Raw genomic sequence first — 16888 nt, forward strand, 5'->3', positions numbered from 1 at the left:
ACTTTCATTGCTGAAATTAGGTTTTCCTCAAGGCACGTATTATATTACAAAATCAAATGTGTAGCGGAAAGCAATCAGTCATATGCTAAAGTGACCTCAGTTCAATGGAAATCGTATCCTACAGCAGAATATGAGCGCAGTCTCCCGCCGAGCTGAGCCGTCACTGAAAGAAAACGTTTTTACAGACTGAGAAAGTGATGTGTGTTGTCTGCAGTCCACCAGAGACCGGACTCTGGACCAGCAGTGCACGGTGAGCCGGCCCGGTCTGGCCATGATCGCCGGAGCCCTGGCCGTGGAGCTGATGGTCTCTATACTCCAGCATCCTGAAGGGTGAGTGTCTCTGCTGCTGTCGACCCCGCTCCGCTTACCAAGAACTTAACAGCTGGTCGCTTTTCACTTGAATTTCAACTAGAAGAAGCGCACTCCAAAAACCCAGGTGATGCGCTTAATTAACTGAAAAAGCACAGTGTGCACCGCTGGACTCTTCATGCATGCCCCCGACTGTTGCAGCGCTCCCTATGTAGCAGTCGAGAAGAGCCCAGGCTCTAAAGTGAACACTCACCGAGCGTCAAACGCCAGCTAAAATCATTTGAAAATGCGGCATGTTTCCCAGTTTGAGAATTCGGTTTAGAGATCTGTAAGCATTTCGAAAAGAGAAGCTTCCACCAAAATAAAAGCTCTATCATCTTTGATGCTTGAAAGCAAAAACCCGACTGAGGCTTACAGCACTTGCATATCTTTGCTCTTTTGTTGATTTTGATTGCTTCCATTGTTTGCTAACCGAATAAATATAAATGTAATGTATTATTGCTTTGACTTTATTTACTTTGGTATAACTACATTTAAATAAGCCAAGCCGAGTCGCCTTATCTTTTATTTATATAGTGCTTTTAACAATACTGTTTGTCTCAAAGCAGCTTTATAGTATCAAATAAGAAAAAAAGTCTGTCAGTAATGCAAAAGGCAGTTCATAATATTAATAATAATAATTACTCTATGCACTATACCAATATTATATGCCAGACATCTAGAAATGATTTCTTTGAGAAGTGTAGCACTGTGAGTCTGCTCTATCGATCAGCGACGCTCAACAAAGCAGGGCTGACCAACAGCATACGACATGCCAGCTGTGCAAAAAATGTCAAAAATGCCCTTTAAATGTGCTCATGCCATCTTAGCTTCATTTCCAGCCCTATGTTTAAGTCACTCTGAAGCGAAACAGTGGTAATAGCAATTGCACTGAAATGCCATATCTGAAGTGCACAAAGTCTCTATGTGGCTTTTTATGTATTTCCAGTCGGATGAGAGGTTATGGAAAGCTTTCATCCCTGTTTACCATTGAAGGAAGACTTTAGAAAGCAGGCACTGAGTGCCCTAGATAGTGCTGGCATCCTCCTGATGGTCTCTCTTCAGATGCATTAAGCTGTTATAGAGCCTGTGCTGGGCCTGGATAAAAGCCTTCAGATATGCTGCAGCACAGGACGGCACCCTCGTATGATAAGGGCTTCAACACTGCAGGGGTCTTTCAGCTGCCCAACTGATACCCGAAGACGCTTTCAGTTCAGAAACCACACATTCTTTGATTAATAATTTTCCCCGTCTTAGTTAAGAGACAGGTGAGTAAGCCATTAGTCATGATGCATTTAAGAGAGGAGTTACCAGTTGCGTGTTTTGATCTTTAAAGCTTGTGAACGTATTCTGTTACACAAAATATTAACCTTTAAAATAGCGTCATATCACACCTTTAAGGTATTCCACAATCTTTTTTTAGACTGGAGAGCCTCTGCTCATCTTTACTTCTGATGTCTCCAAGACATACCTTTTATATCTAATCATGTTACAGACCTGATGTCGAGTAACTAGATGTTCGTTCAGCTCAATCTGTTCATAATGCCTTGTTGTTTCAGCCCTGTTTCGCCCCGTGCCAACTTTTTCAAATTTGAGCTCATTTATTGAGCTCATGAGCTCATTTAGTGGAGAAAAGTGTAAAATTTTAATTCTGATGAGTCATTTTAATTGAGGTGTATTAGTGGCATTGTATTGTAAACTTGTAATAGTTTGTTAATAAGTTGAGATTTAGCCATTTTGAATCACTTTTAGCATAGCTTAGCATAGATCATTGAATCTAATTAGACCAGTAACATCGTGTTAAAAAAATGACCGAAGAGTTTAGATATTTTTCCAATTTGTCCTAAAACTGGACTTTTCTGTAGTTATATTGTGTACTTAGACCAGCGGGAAATGAAAAGGGATATGACTAGGAACTATACTCTCAATCCGGCGTAATGATGGAGGAGGTTCGCTGCCGCACCGTGACCGCAGCAGAAGCAGAGATATTACTGGTAAAACTGACCTTCGTTGACCTTGTTCAGTGTTTTATCTGGATGCCAGTCTTTCGTGTTTTTCACGTCTGTTTGAGGATCCCGACATGTTAACGTGTAAAGGCAAAACCCAATTTTTTTTCCGTTTTGCCTTCAACACGGGATGCATTAGTAATAGACCAGAAATAGCTTTTAGGCTGCTTAATTCTCCGTATGTTCCTCTTTGACTATTTCTGACACTTTGACTAGCTGCCATTTGAATCACAGTTATGGCCTCAGGAGCCAGGACTAAATCCAGCAGCAACACACACACACACACGCACACACTCACACACACACACACACACTCACACACACACACACACACACACACACTCACACTCACACACTCACCTCAGGAGCTGTGACTAAATCCAGCAGCAACACGCAACACACGCACACACTCACACACACACACACACACACACACACACACACTCACACACACACACACACTCACACACACACACACACACACACACACACACACACACACACACACACACACACACACACACACACACACACACACACACACACACACACACACACACACACACACACACACACACACACACACACACACACACACACACACACACACACACACACACACACACACACACACACACACACACACACACACACACACACTCACACACACACACACACACACACACACACACACACACACACACACACACACACACACACACACACACACACACACTCACACACCACACACACACACACTCACTCACACACTCACACACACACACACACACACACACACACACACACACACACAGACACACACACACACACACACAGACACTCTCACACACACACACACACACACACTCACACACACACTCACACACACACACACTCACACACACACACACACACACACACACACACACACACACACACACACACACACACACACACACACACACACACACACACACACACACACACACACACACACACTGTAACTAAGCATTAAACTGCTCTTTTGGTGTGCACTGAAGTCTAATTTGAATGTGTTGATGTGTGATCTGTTTTCTGTCAGAGGTTACGCTGTGGCCAGTAGCAGTGACGACCGGATGAATGAACCCCCGACCTCTCTGGGTCTTGTCCCTCATCAGGTCAGTTACGAGCCCCTGTCGGATGCATGCATTTATTATTTTAAGAAGCTGCTTTATTATTATGTAAATCTGCTGCTGAACAGACGAGCGTTGCGGATCGAGAGGGTGTTTTGTTCACCGTGTGGATGTAATCATCCTCAGCGTGAGATGGCTTTGAGATTCACGCCAGTCTAAGCTGATCTGTTCGGTAGCATTTTTTGCAGATGCCAAGCGACTTCTAAAAAGGGTCTGTGTCTCTTCAGTCATTGTCTGCCACAGTGATGTTAATGATTATAATGAATTAGTTACATTTGGGGATCTTCTCAGCAAATATCAGTCTATGCAGTCTATTACGAGTAGCTGAGAGGATGTATGTGACCAGTAATGACTGGAATACACTTCATGACTTTTGCCCAGTTTACAGTTAGTTGATGCTAGATGCTATAAGTCTGATTTTGTAGTTTCCGACTCTGATTTCGCCCATTCGGAGGATCTCAGACATGTGTGACATGTTTTGATCTGATTTCAGGACACATGCCAGTCCAAAATCAGATGTTCGTGCACATCTCGTTGAAATCCCATGATATTTAGAGAATGGTTCAATGGTTCAAAATCCTATTCACATCTCATTTTTGTAATTGATTCACTTTAATTTACAAAGTCAGCAAGTGTTAGATGCCTATTGTAGTGCGTTTCATACATTTTCTCCACAAACCTGACAGCCAGCTGTGATTTATTAGATACTGTATGTGTTAGAAAGTTATGTGGATATGACTATACACTATTCTATTGCTTCGTCACATCTCTAGTATGTTACACTCATGTTGTTTATAAGTAATGTAATGTAAGTGCAAAATAAGCAGTGTTGAATTAGGAAGGCCGATGTAAGCCGCGTGGCTTCATGTTCAGTCGATGTGTGCAATGAAGCGACGAAAGAAGGTCGTCTGTTTCCTGCAAATGTCAGGACTTTCCCTCAAGACGCTTCTTGTGTAATGCCTTCACTCATTGCATCATCGTCTATTTTAAAGATCCCTCTTCATCATCACTGTTTAATATTCCGTCGCATATTTGCACAAAACCTTAGGGATATTTAATAAACAAAATTTAAAAAGTATTGCGCTGCAGACGTATTAATAGCAAAGGCAGCTTATTATTATATCTTTTAAGAGCAACCGGGTGTGAAGTGTTTCTTGGAGGTTATAGCACACTGAAGAATGTGACCCGTTCATGTAAAAAGTCGAATTGCTTTAAAAACCGGCTCGTGCGAGTCTAAAAACCTGTTTACGTTATATGGGTGCCTTTGCAAAACTGATGCATTTCCAGTAGGATTTTTTTCAGTTTGTGCAATTTGAAGTAATAAAAGTATAAGTGCAGACAAATTACAAATTACATGGGAAAGTAAAACCTTTATGGAAGAGGAAGTAGCATTCAGCTTCGATGGTTTGTCACGATCTGAAGCGTTACATCACAGTAAAAGTAACCGCACATGCTCAGTAGCGTCCAGCAGGCGTGTGGCACTGGCAGTCTTGTCTCTTTTTATCTGTCAAAGCCGTTTGTTAAAGTCCCGATGCTTTGCCTAAAGCGAGCAGATCCACTCATTGCTTCAAGTCCTACTCTGGACCCTCGCGGGAAGTAAAGGTGACCTTCAAGCCCGTTTTGCGCCGCCATGAGCCACTGCCCCATTTGAAACCGTTCTGCACATTTCCAGAGCTGGAAAAATCTGCTCTGAAACCCGCTGATCTCCATCCAGGAGCTGTTGAGCTCGGTGGCCTGTGGCTGGGATAATGACTCGCTAAGACAAAACCTGTCACAATGGCAAAAGCTAGCAGCTTTGTTTTCCAAATCAAATGAAAATCTAAATAAGTAAATACACAAGGAGACAATCTTGAACTGAACAAAACCATTCACAGATGAAAGGGAGGTCTGATCACACGAGGTCTGACCTTGTGATCCGGTCAACGAGCGTGACGCGCCTCGAGTTTCTGAAGACTTGTGATGCATTTTAAGCAAATGTTTGAGACGAGAGCTAAAGCTGTAGGAGATGTGGGGTCCATCGCTGTTGTCTCCTGTGTCATTAGACCGCCGCTGTGAAAGGAAATGGAAAATTGAGCGAGGAAGACAGGAGCAAATCCGTGGCCTAATCCTTGGTGAAAGCACTTGATGGCTCATACTGAAAGGCTGCGGCCTGGCACTCGGGGACGTCCACCAGCTTTATGAGTCTCTAGAGTCAGAGAGAATGAAAAGGCAAAAGAGCCAAGATGTACGTGCAGAAGGTGTACAGAAAGCACTGGGCATTGATGAGGAGAACGTGTTTAAACTCTATCTGTGCTCCTCTTGACCTGGTGCTGTAGATGACTTCTGAATGGATTGACTTTATATCATTTTATTTCGGACAGCATTAAATGTCGGTCAAGGTTTCTTGGAGGAGAAGTAGTTGGGCGTAGAGGTGCAGGAGTTCACGAATACAGCCGGTCACGGGCGATCGCTCCAGAAGGGGGCGCACCGTCACAACGGAGCAGAAGAAACGGCCAGTTCAGGAGAAGCACCTGCTTCTTAGATCAGAAGTGTGGGAACGTTTCGGGGTCTAGAGGTTCACCGCTCGACCGGCTATAAATGATTTTCCGTTTAATTTCGGCAAGTCTACTCCAGAATTTCATATGCCTTGCAAGGATTTCCAGAAAGTGTCATTTGTGTGTGATTCTGTGAAGGAGGTGAAAACACTGCAGCAGATCAAGCTCAGCGCTGCGGATGGAGAGAGTCTTTAGAGGTGTTTCAGTGGCGTTTTCTTCTCCTCTTACCTTCATATAAAGCGTATCAGAGTAGTGTTTATCACTGCTGTTCCGTGAGAGCCATCTTCCGTCAGAGAGAGGCGTAGCTTCTGCTGCCTTGATTACGTGCAGATGTCTGATACAGCATTAGTTCTCACCATTTTTTTTTAAATCTAATTTAAATCAAAAACAGCTTCTTATGCTGTATGTATTTAGCACTATCGGTTCAAAATAAATGAAAAAATCTATATTCTTTTTAACGCCGTTACCCCCCTAGTTGCACACCACTCTTTCTACAGTCTACTCTTTGAACTGAACAGCAGCACTGCATCGTAAAAAGGAGATGTTTAGTAGAAGGTTCACGTGGCTCCTTTCCATACCGTGATTTTGTCGATTCTGAGAATCTTTTTTTCTTTTGCTGAATTATGTATCTGCATGAGCTCTGATATGGGCCAAGATGCTAAATCCATAAATTGCTGTTGATTTTTAAGTATAAACTGGTTTGGATGGATAGGGCAAGACGATTTGAGGTGGGAGCTTTAAGGCTTGTATAAACGCTGGTGAACAGGACACTATATGCATTTGGTTCTAATGCACTCGTTCTTGCCAGGAAGAACCGATTCCACATAATTACATGATTACAGTTCCTCCGTTTTGATGAACCCTCGCTGCTTGTAATGGTTGTGATTTGGCCGATCATCTTCAGTTGATCAGGTTGGGTTCAGGGTTTTGTTTTGTGGCTCAAAACCCGGGAACAGAACCAAATGCCAGTCCTTTTAAAGGGAACTGGTTCTGCAAAAAAGAAAACCTGCGTTCTCCCCGTCCTGTTTTTAACAGGCACTCTAAAAACAAGCTGTGAAATTTCACATAACAATACGGTTTCAGAAATGTCACATTTAATTCAATTAGTTGCTTCTCGCATGTTCGAATTTTCTAGCAGTTTCTGTGCGAGAAAAATGATTTCATGCATGATTCACGGTGGAAAAACACCAACATATATCCGGTTGTGTCTTGCGTGCGCTTGTGTTAATGATACGTATGATATGTAGTTGTTTATATCGCTGTTCGTTGCAACTTTCGATCTCACGGCCTCGCTATAATTCATAAAGTGGCACAGCAGGACCCCCTGCCTGTGTGCTGAAGCTTAGCGCAGCGTTGTAGCATGAGCCCCCCGCCTGCAACACACACACACACAGACACACACACACACACACACACACACACACACACACACACAGACACACACACACACACACACACACACACACACACACACACACACACACTCTCACACACACACACACACTCACACACACACACACACACACACACACACACACACACACTCACACACACACACACACACACACACGCAGGGCACTAATGACGCAGCCACAGACGTCAAAGAGCAGCTCTCTGGGTTATTAGCTCCGTCAGCGTGCGGCACACACACGGCCCTTCAGAAATAACGCTCCCCTCCTCAAGAAGCCTTAATTGCAAATGCGCGACTCCTTACGCGTAATGCGATTAATCAGAAAGGCTCTCTTGACTGTGACTAGTCCGGACACAAAGGCAGACGCTGGCGAGCAGGGCACATGCGACGACCTCAGAGATCGTTCTTGACGGGGTTTAGCGCTCTGACCTCACTCGTGTTAATGTTGCGTTGGGGTGGTCTCTTGAGCTCGCGCTGCCCCCTGCTGGAGGCTGAGGGCTTGAAGGGTCACTCGTTTGTGCTTTGGTTGCTGTTTTATTTTTAAAGGAAGTAATGTCTTGGCGTTGATCGAAAGAGACCGTGCAACCATTTATAGCTTTACAAAAAAAAAAACCCCAACTATGATGCTTCCACAAAAATACAGAGCTGTTTAAAACACTGATTATAATCAGAAGTGTTTCTCGAGCAGTGAGTGAGTATGTTAGAATGATTTCTGAAGATCCTCTTTCAGTCAAACTCCATCTTAAGGGCATTCTGTCTTCATTCCCTCACCCTCGAGTATTTCATTCAGGTTTGTAAGTGCTCGAGGGAGAGGAAATGATGACAGAATTTACACTTTGATTATTCATGCAATTGAACCAAACATAAATTCAGACGTGAGCAGGTTTTCTGTTTTTTCTATTTCTTTTTATAGGCTACTGTATATAATATAGTATGCACAAAATAAGGGTTAGGCTTCCCCTTGCCAGCAGTCGGAAATAAAAAGATGTTATGTACAAAATTTTATTTTATCTTTTTAAATCTAAATTAAATCATTTTCTATTTTATGCACAATTATTGTTTTAAAATGACTGAAAAACAAGAACTGATTCAGCTCTAATACTGATTTAGTTTAATCTGAAGGTGCAGTGTATTCAAAAGCACTTATATATATCTATATATATATATTTATGTATAAGCTGAATAAATAAGCTTTCATTTGATGTATAATCAGCCAAAATTATTAAACAGCACAAACCTGTCTTTTTAGGCAAGAACTAGACACGGGTGTCATGTAGTTTAATAAAATATGTGAAATGGGATTACATTTATATTAAACATGGTTACAGTTTAATTAAAACATTGGAAATTGATCATTTTATCATGTTTCCTTTCGACGGTTATTAAAATAGCAAATAAATGATATAGAATGTGAAATCTATTGGGAGTTTATGCACTTGAAAAAACTGGAGCTGTATAGGTTATTAATCTCTTACTTTGTCCGTACAGCTGCACTTTTTTGTGTATGATGAGAGACTTTGTGCATTCAGTCAGAGAAAAACTGATGAGTTTTCGACGCCTCTGATTGGCCACTGCTTTCCTAAGCTCAACAGAATAGTGCGTGATTGGTTCAAATATGCAACGCTGTGAAAACGTGTAACATGAGCAGATCTTAATTCAGTGCCACAATCGTCTATTCATTTTCAGTTTGTTGAAAAAAGCATTTTTGCCCAGTTTAGTTAGTTATGATAGGACAACACGAGATACAACCATTTGTAAAAATGTGCCAAAAACCCCCAAAATCTTAATATTGAAAAGCATTACCTTTAAAGTTGTCCAAATGAAGTTCTTAGCAATGAATATTACTAATCAAAAACGAAGTGTTGATATTTTTATGCTAGGAAATCTACAAAATATCTTCATGGAACATGACCTTTGCTTAATATCATAATGATTTTAGGCATGAAGGTCATGAACTGCTTTTGTGCTCCAGACTCACAGATTAGTTGCACGGAGACTAGTAAACTAGGAATGCATCACTAGTTACCTGCTACTTTTTCTTGAATCAAACAACAGAGATAATTGCTTTGTGCATGAATAAGCACCGATGCTAAAGAACAGACTCCATCTGATATCTGTTGCGCTCAGAGCCACCATCTGCATGTTTCACGAATATTATGAAATGAAATGGTTATTTAGGTCAATATTTTCAGATCTGTCAGGTCTTTTGGCCAGCCACTGTTTGCATTTAATGGCTAACACAGCTTCAGTTTTCTTTTTTCCAGATTTCTGGATGTACAGTACATGACTATCAGCAATTACTAGTAGAAAAGGTCATTTAGATTGAGTTTGACTGATGGCGTGATAGCTTGTTGATATGAGTGCAGTAATTCTAAACGGATGCCCAAAGATCTGTCTCTTCTGATTGAATGCAGAACGGCTTGCAGTGCACTCGGTACAGCTCCTGACTTCATCCTCATGAAGTTGATCCTACAGCCTTTCAGTTTCCAGTTACCTCTGGAAAACCTTCACGCTGTGGCCCTGACACACACACACACACACACACACACACACACACACACACACACATATATAAAACACCCCCAGAGTCTACACGGCCACTACATTCGTGTTTTGACGTTCATTTGAAAGCGTTGAAGCTGCTGTATGCAAATGTTCTGATATAATCTCATGCTCAAACTTCACAATTTCAGCTGCCTGTTTTTTTTGCTCCTCAATTTGATTAAAAAGTAATTATTTTTGAACAGATTTGAGCGAAAGATGAATGTCCAAATAGGAATCTCTCTTATTTGGTGGATTTGACTCCGTGAGTGTGGATTTACATCAAAGTGTCTTGCTCCGGAGCGCGTGGATTCATGGCTTGTGTGTAATGCATCAGACGCCTGGAAACGGCTGGTAATCTTCAGCCCCTCTTATCTCCCCCTCGGGCTCTTTCTTTAATTTGCTTTCAATTAAGACGAGCTGGCGGCAGTAACTCCTGAGAGATACGTGACTGACTAACTGCTGCTGTTACGTCACAAGAAAGCACTTTTCTCTGCTGTTGTGGAATATGCTGCTGGATGAATGTGGCTAATAATCCTTCACATTTAATCAGCATAGCTTTTTATATTGTAGTTTCAATGCCAAAATGTCCAAAAAGAACCCCCAAAACAAAACATATAAACATTTCATACAATTTTATACATATATATGCACATGCTTTTTTTTTTTTTTACAATAATAGATGCCATAATGTTACTAAAAATAAAAACATATGCAGTTCTCCTCATTAGATATCATTTGTTCAATGCAAAATATAGATTCAGGTCATTTTTGGCATAATTATACATTTAAAGCTTAAAATGTTGTCCAATGAAGGCATTCTTTTTTTTACAGCTTTAAATGATTTGCAATATTATAACTAACATTCTGTCATTTGAAAAAATGTTAAGTGAGTTCATTATATATTTCAAAATAATAATCCATTGTGTATTTTTCTCTGACTACAACGAACCCAAGTAATGCTACACTTTTCATGGAAGACAAATATTTCGACATTTTTTGTTAATGCTCATTTTACATCCAGGAAATATCACACTGAAGCTCAAATGAAGATTTTCAGTTTGTTATTATGTTATAATGCCTTTATTTCATTATATTAGTCGGCTTTGTTTTGTAACCTTGTTACAAGATCAATTATAATAACACAATGTTTAAGAATTGTTCCAAAGGGACTTATCTGTTTGTGCAAATGTTTACTACGTTTTTGAGCTATTAAAAAGTAATGACAGGTCTCTAGAAGAGCGTGATGGTGAAGATAAAACGCAAAGATGATGTTTGTAAGGTTTGCCGCCTGCTGTCTTTACTGACAGGCACCAGGTGGCGCTAGAGATCAACCGATGTTTTCCTCTCCTGATACTGTAGCTTAAAAATCATCTGTTTTCTTTCCAGATTCGAGGATTCCTGTCAAGATTCGACAACGTTCTTCCTGCAAGTTTGGCGTTTGACAAATGCACCGCGTGCTCAGCGATAGTAAGTGACCGTTTACATGCTCTGAGGTAAACCTGACTTTATTCGAAGCGTTGCACAGAGCAGAGATACTGCTGGAGTCTGCTGGTATCTTCAGCATGTCAAGTATCTGTGGCCGACGTGTTCGAGAGGCCATGTGTTGTGAATTAGGCTCCTTGTTGATGTCACAGCCGTATGTGAGTAATTAGGGCTGAATTGAAGTGTTTTTTCCCAGCGGTCGTGCTGTTGTCGACGGGTTCACGTCTCATAAATCAGAGTTTGGCTGCTCGATGTCTTCTGCATGTGCTCTCCCAGTGGTTTGTCCGTCGTTTAGCAGCTCTGAAGCCACTCCTCCTCCAAACACACACTGAGTCGTATCCGCTCCCTTCCCCCTCCAGTTTCACTCACTTTCTCTCACAACTTCTCGCTCTCTTTCTAATTTCTTTGTGCCGTAACGACATAAAGGCCTCATAAAAAGTCTCAGATCCTTACACTTTGATGCGGGGCACTGTGTGGGGTAAAGGTCTCGGGGATCCCATCTAGTCTTTGAAAGGCAGAGTTCGACTAATCAGCAAAATTTGGATTATGGGTTTAGTGGATACAAAAAAAAAAACATTGTATTTATGGTTGAATTGTTCGTTTAAGCTACTAAAAAGCAAGTTTTGTTATGAAGAGAAGCTCATTTCATGAGCTGTAAATGGGCCTGCAGTATCGTTTTAGCTGATTTCAACGTGATGCAGTTATATTGTGACCTTTTTACAAAACAGCTGCGCGTCTCAGACTCGGCTGTAGTAAAGGTCGTGTAATGCAGCAGCTTCTCTGGAAGCATATTCTTCTACAGAAACTCCAGCAGCAGCACATTAAAAACTTTAACCCATTGTCTACAAGCGTGTGTTTTTTTTAGTGGACGCTGTACGCTGTGTGTTCTCATATAGATAGATTAATCCAGAGTATTTAGTTCTTTGTAGAGGGAGATCACCTGGGATTTGAACTGGTTTTCCACAGAGATTGATTGGTAGGTCTTTGTTGGGTTATGTGCCAGTGGTGGTGTTCAAAAATGGGAAAAAGCACTGCCCGGTATTGTGAAGCAAACGTTCCTGATTCAAACTGATCCAAACACAGAATCTTATGAATAGACTACGGAGAGCAGGTCGATGTGTCTCAACTTGAGCATTCTGGTGCATTTTAGCACTCTGTGTTATTCGATATAATTGTCTTGATGAATGCAAACAAGCTACAGTTCTACTTTACTTGCTCTCCCGACATAACTCTTTAATTACACCAAGTATCATCTATATATAGAGTGACCCACATCTGTTTTTGATAATACGGGTGAAACTCAACGATTTGGACGTGTTGTCTTATTGGGATCCCCATATCTCTGGGAATGAACCAAACAGAGCCTTAATAATGAAGATTCCCAAAGAAACTTTTGTTAAGAACCAAAGACTAAAATATCTTCAACACTTATTGAGTTCCAGACATGCAAACTTTATAAAAAGGTTTCTGATGTTTTCCTAATGTCACCATTAGCATGTATTCACCGTTGAGGAGTAACCGAATACATATAACTTAGTTACGCTTTTCAAATGCAAAATATCAGTAACTGTATTAACTCATTGCAGTTAAGTTTACAGTGGGTGCTAATCAAATTATAGTTACATCTGTTTTTTAGATTAGCAATGATGTTAACTGTAACAGGTGATTCTGAAATTTGGTTGATTTGGCGTGGAGGGACCCAGAGAGAGCGATGGACTTGTACGGCCAATGAATCATTGCATTCCTGCGTTTTTATGAATGTCTGTGACACTCTTAAAGAAACAGGCCGTGTTGAATGTGTTTTCTATAAGCTATAGTAACAGTAGCTGAGCTGACATGTGATCTTCATCAGTCGGCGTGTGGAGCTCCAGTTGTGTGTGAGTGATGTTGTGATGAGTGTGTGTGTGTGTGTGCGTGAAACCATGGAAACCAAACACTCGAGTCCTCGACAGACAAACGCTTGTAAATTTGGAGACGTTTTGTTTTATCCGTACTGAAGACAGACTGAAACAATGTCCCTTAAATAAAGCACTCCAACACATGTGAGGACCTTACACCTCCAGAATATGGACAAATCACAGGATTTGCAGACTCACAGCATCTCATAAAATCCCATTATAGCATACAGTGGCGTGAAGACGTTTTGGAACCTCTTGAAGAATCTGGGAAAATGTAAACAATTGTAATAAAATGAGAGAGATCATACAACATACGTGGTGTTTTTTCTTTAGTACTGTCCTGATATTTTACGTAAAAGTCACAGTGAGGTAAGGGGAATGTAGAGGAGAAATCACAATAAACTTCATAATCCATAGAGAGCGTTTCCAACAAAGAGGGTAGCACGCACAAATATGTAGACGAGATCGGATGAAGAAATGCTGAACAGAACGAAACTTATAAAAGGGGAGATACTGAGGATGATTAATGACACCTGAACATATGGTATGGCTGGCAACGTTCAGTATGAGTCACTTTTGAGGGGTTTTCCCTTTTTTTAGTACCATCTCGGCTGAGGTTCCAAGCGTACCGGTACCAAAACATGATGTGCAAACTATTCTGATCACTGATTGGCCAGAGAAAATCGCAACGTCCGCGTGATTGAAGTTGACAGAACGGAACAGACACGCTAGATTTAAATGAGCAACGGATGGAGCTGAACATTAAAAACATTAAACATGGCTGCTTCGTGGTCTGCTGACAAAGTACAAAGTTCCTCTCGTGGATAGCCGAGGAGCGGATCCAGCGAGAGCTTGAAAACGTTTTTCAGGAGGTCCCTCAGCTCTACCTACAAACAGTGTAGGGACAAGTTAAAATATTGTCACAGCAGTAGAGGCGGCGCAGCCAAAACTACACGTGTATAATCCCTCCTGCTCTAAAGTGATGCTAAACTGCGGTGGAAACGCAAACCGAGTCGTGCCGTACCGTGCAGTGGAAAAGCGCCAATAATGACACAATCAGACAATGTCCAGGGTGGTGACGATGGTGGAAGGAGCCAGGGTGGATCAGATGGGAGGAGGAACCGGGAGGAACTTGGAGCAGGAACCAGAGGGATGAGGGAGCTACGCGAAGCTGGTGGATAAATAGGCCATGGTGGAGCCGCCGGGTCGAATAGCCAAGGTGGAGTCAGGGCTGGAGGTGAAGACAACACTGATAGAGCCTGGTAGACCTCCGGTGAATCCAGCACACAGGTGGTGTCCTGAGGGTGAGCAGCAGGGTTGACAGGAGCCGAAGGAAAGAGGCCGGAGCGACCTCCAGTTCAGTTTCCCAGTCTATTGAGTCCTGCATCCCCAGATGCATCATCAGCTCACCCTCAGCCATGTTGCAGTGGGCGGAGCTCCACTCTGTGCTGATGAAAATAAAAGATGTGGAGATGTGGTGTGTGGTGAGGGAATAAAAGCACAGAGATGAGAACTCTAAATAATCCACGGAGAGAGTTTCCAACATGGAGGGTAGCACGCACACATACGTAGACAAGACCGGACGAAGAAACACTGAACAGAATGAAACTTATACAGGGGACATAATGATGATAATTAATGACACACCTGATCATAATGATATAATTAGACAATGACAGAAAACTAGGTCACAGAACACATGGTAAGTGAAAACGTCCATGGCTGTGACATGTGGTGCACAATACAAAAAAAAGAAAAATAACATATTTACGTAAAATATCTTACTCAGCTCAGTACTAAATACAGAAAAAATTATATGCATCTCTCCTAGTCACATTTTTCCCAGGTTCCCAAACTTTTGCAGGCCACTGTATGTAACATCAAACACGCTCACAAACCCGTTCTCCAAAACCGTTTATAATATATTTGCTAATCCTTCCTGATAGCCGCACAGGTTATCTTTTATAATTTTTATAAATGACATTAACAACAGGGTTTGCTGTGGTGAATAAGTTTGACTTTTGCACAAGTATTATTTGTGATCTGTATTAAACATCTGCGCAACATTGCGCTGTGAAAATAAATAGCCATGTAGCTTGTTGCGAAAGTAATCAGACACATGATTCTGGATAAGAAAACATGAAAAAATCCCGCAGACGCATGTCGAAGGAGGACCCGAGACTATCTAAAAGATCACAGAGACTTGAGGAGGGACTCCGGTTTAGAGGAAGAAACACCCAAAACTCCCTAAAAACCACAGAGCAGTCGCTCGAAGCCCTAGCAACAGTTTACACAGGAGACACACTCAAGGTCGCGTACAGTTAGTTCAGCCAAGCATTGTCAGGGTGTCTTCCTCTGGATTGTTTGATTCGGGGCATTGAAGTTTGAAGTTGTGCGCTCACGTGAGCAGCAGACGTGGCGGCAATGCAGTAAAATCAGCCATCGGTGGGGTTTTTTTTATCGAAAACCTCCAACATCTCTTCAAACAATTACAGGGGAACTTACAAGAAGCAGTGGGAGGAGCTGGAGCAGAGCACCGCTGTATGTAAACCAGATGTTCTGCTCGCCCTCACACACACACACACACACACACACACACACTGCGTCAGTGATTTAATGGGCTTCATAAGTCAAGGGCTCCAATTTAAGGAGGTCCACTCCTGGAAAACACAATGAAATCTTGTTTGGCGGCTCCTCCTGCTGTTATGTTGCTAGGCAAGAAAGCAAGTTTACGCACATGATCTGTTTCAGATACAGTGTGATGTTTGTTCGTAGAAGACAAATGTGTTTACTTTGACAGAGAAAATGATTTGTTTTTGGAGTTCATGTCTGTGTAAAAGCCATCTGCTTTATACTGTAGATTCTGTTCGGATTTCAGAGGTTTTTAGTCGACCCGCCAGATTAAAAAAAACCAAAGCAACGGCGTTCGTTTGACGGTCGACTTCAACGTTTTCTGGCCGGAGAGCTGCTGTGTCCTGAGGATATCTGCCACTTGTGGTCCTATTATCTACTTCTAAAACAGATTTATTTATTTTTCCTCCCTAAGGTCCACTCACGATGTTGGTCTAGTTTTCCTCCTCCTCTGACTCTTAAGACAAAGAATAATTCAGTTTTGACACAAACACGTATGGGATGCACAATATCATCAAAATCATATTTTACAGAATGAGAAATTTCTACACATCCGCGACAGTATTTCAATCATGAGGTTAAGTGCCTTAATATATTTAAAACAGTAATATTAAATGATTGAATTCTATTTTAATGATGCACAGTTGACGTAGAAAAGCCGGAATATGATCGCAATTCGCTTAATGATTCAGTGTTTTCATTATAATGGTTATAATGGTTCTATGGGATGTGAAACTTTCCTTGTTTCATTTTATGGTCTATTATCTGCTTACCTCTACAAAATATACATAATAATGTGTTTTCACCTTTTAATAACTATGTGTTACTACATTATAACTTAATGTAAACTGTGAAAATAATT

General features: G+C 41.5%; 1 protein-coding gene across 3 annotated transcripts in view; it reads left to right on the forward strand.

The window, feature by feature from the left end:
- Positions 1–16888, forward strand: part of atg7 (ATG7 autophagy related 7 homolog (S. cerevisiae)) — a 63995-nt gene that overhangs the window by 19653 nt on the left and 27454 nt on the right. For all 3 annotated transcript variants that reach the window (XM_043251600.1, XM_043251598.1, XM_043251599.1), the window contains 3 exons: positions 215–330; positions 3436–3511; positions 11402–11482. In XM_043251600.1, coding sequence (XP_043107535.1) covers positions 215–330; positions 3436–3511; positions 11402–11482 — 273 coding nt within the window. The remainder of the gene's footprint in view (positions 1–214; positions 331–3435; positions 3512–11401; positions 11483–16888) is intronic.

Source organism: Puntigrus tetrazona, chromosome 11, assembly GCF_018831695.1.
Source record: "Puntigrus tetrazona isolate hp1 chromosome 11, ASM1883169v1, whole genome shotgun sequence".
Taxonomy (NCBI): Eukaryota; Metazoa; Chordata; class Actinopteri; order Cypriniformes; family Cyprinidae; genus Puntigrus; species Puntigrus tetrazona.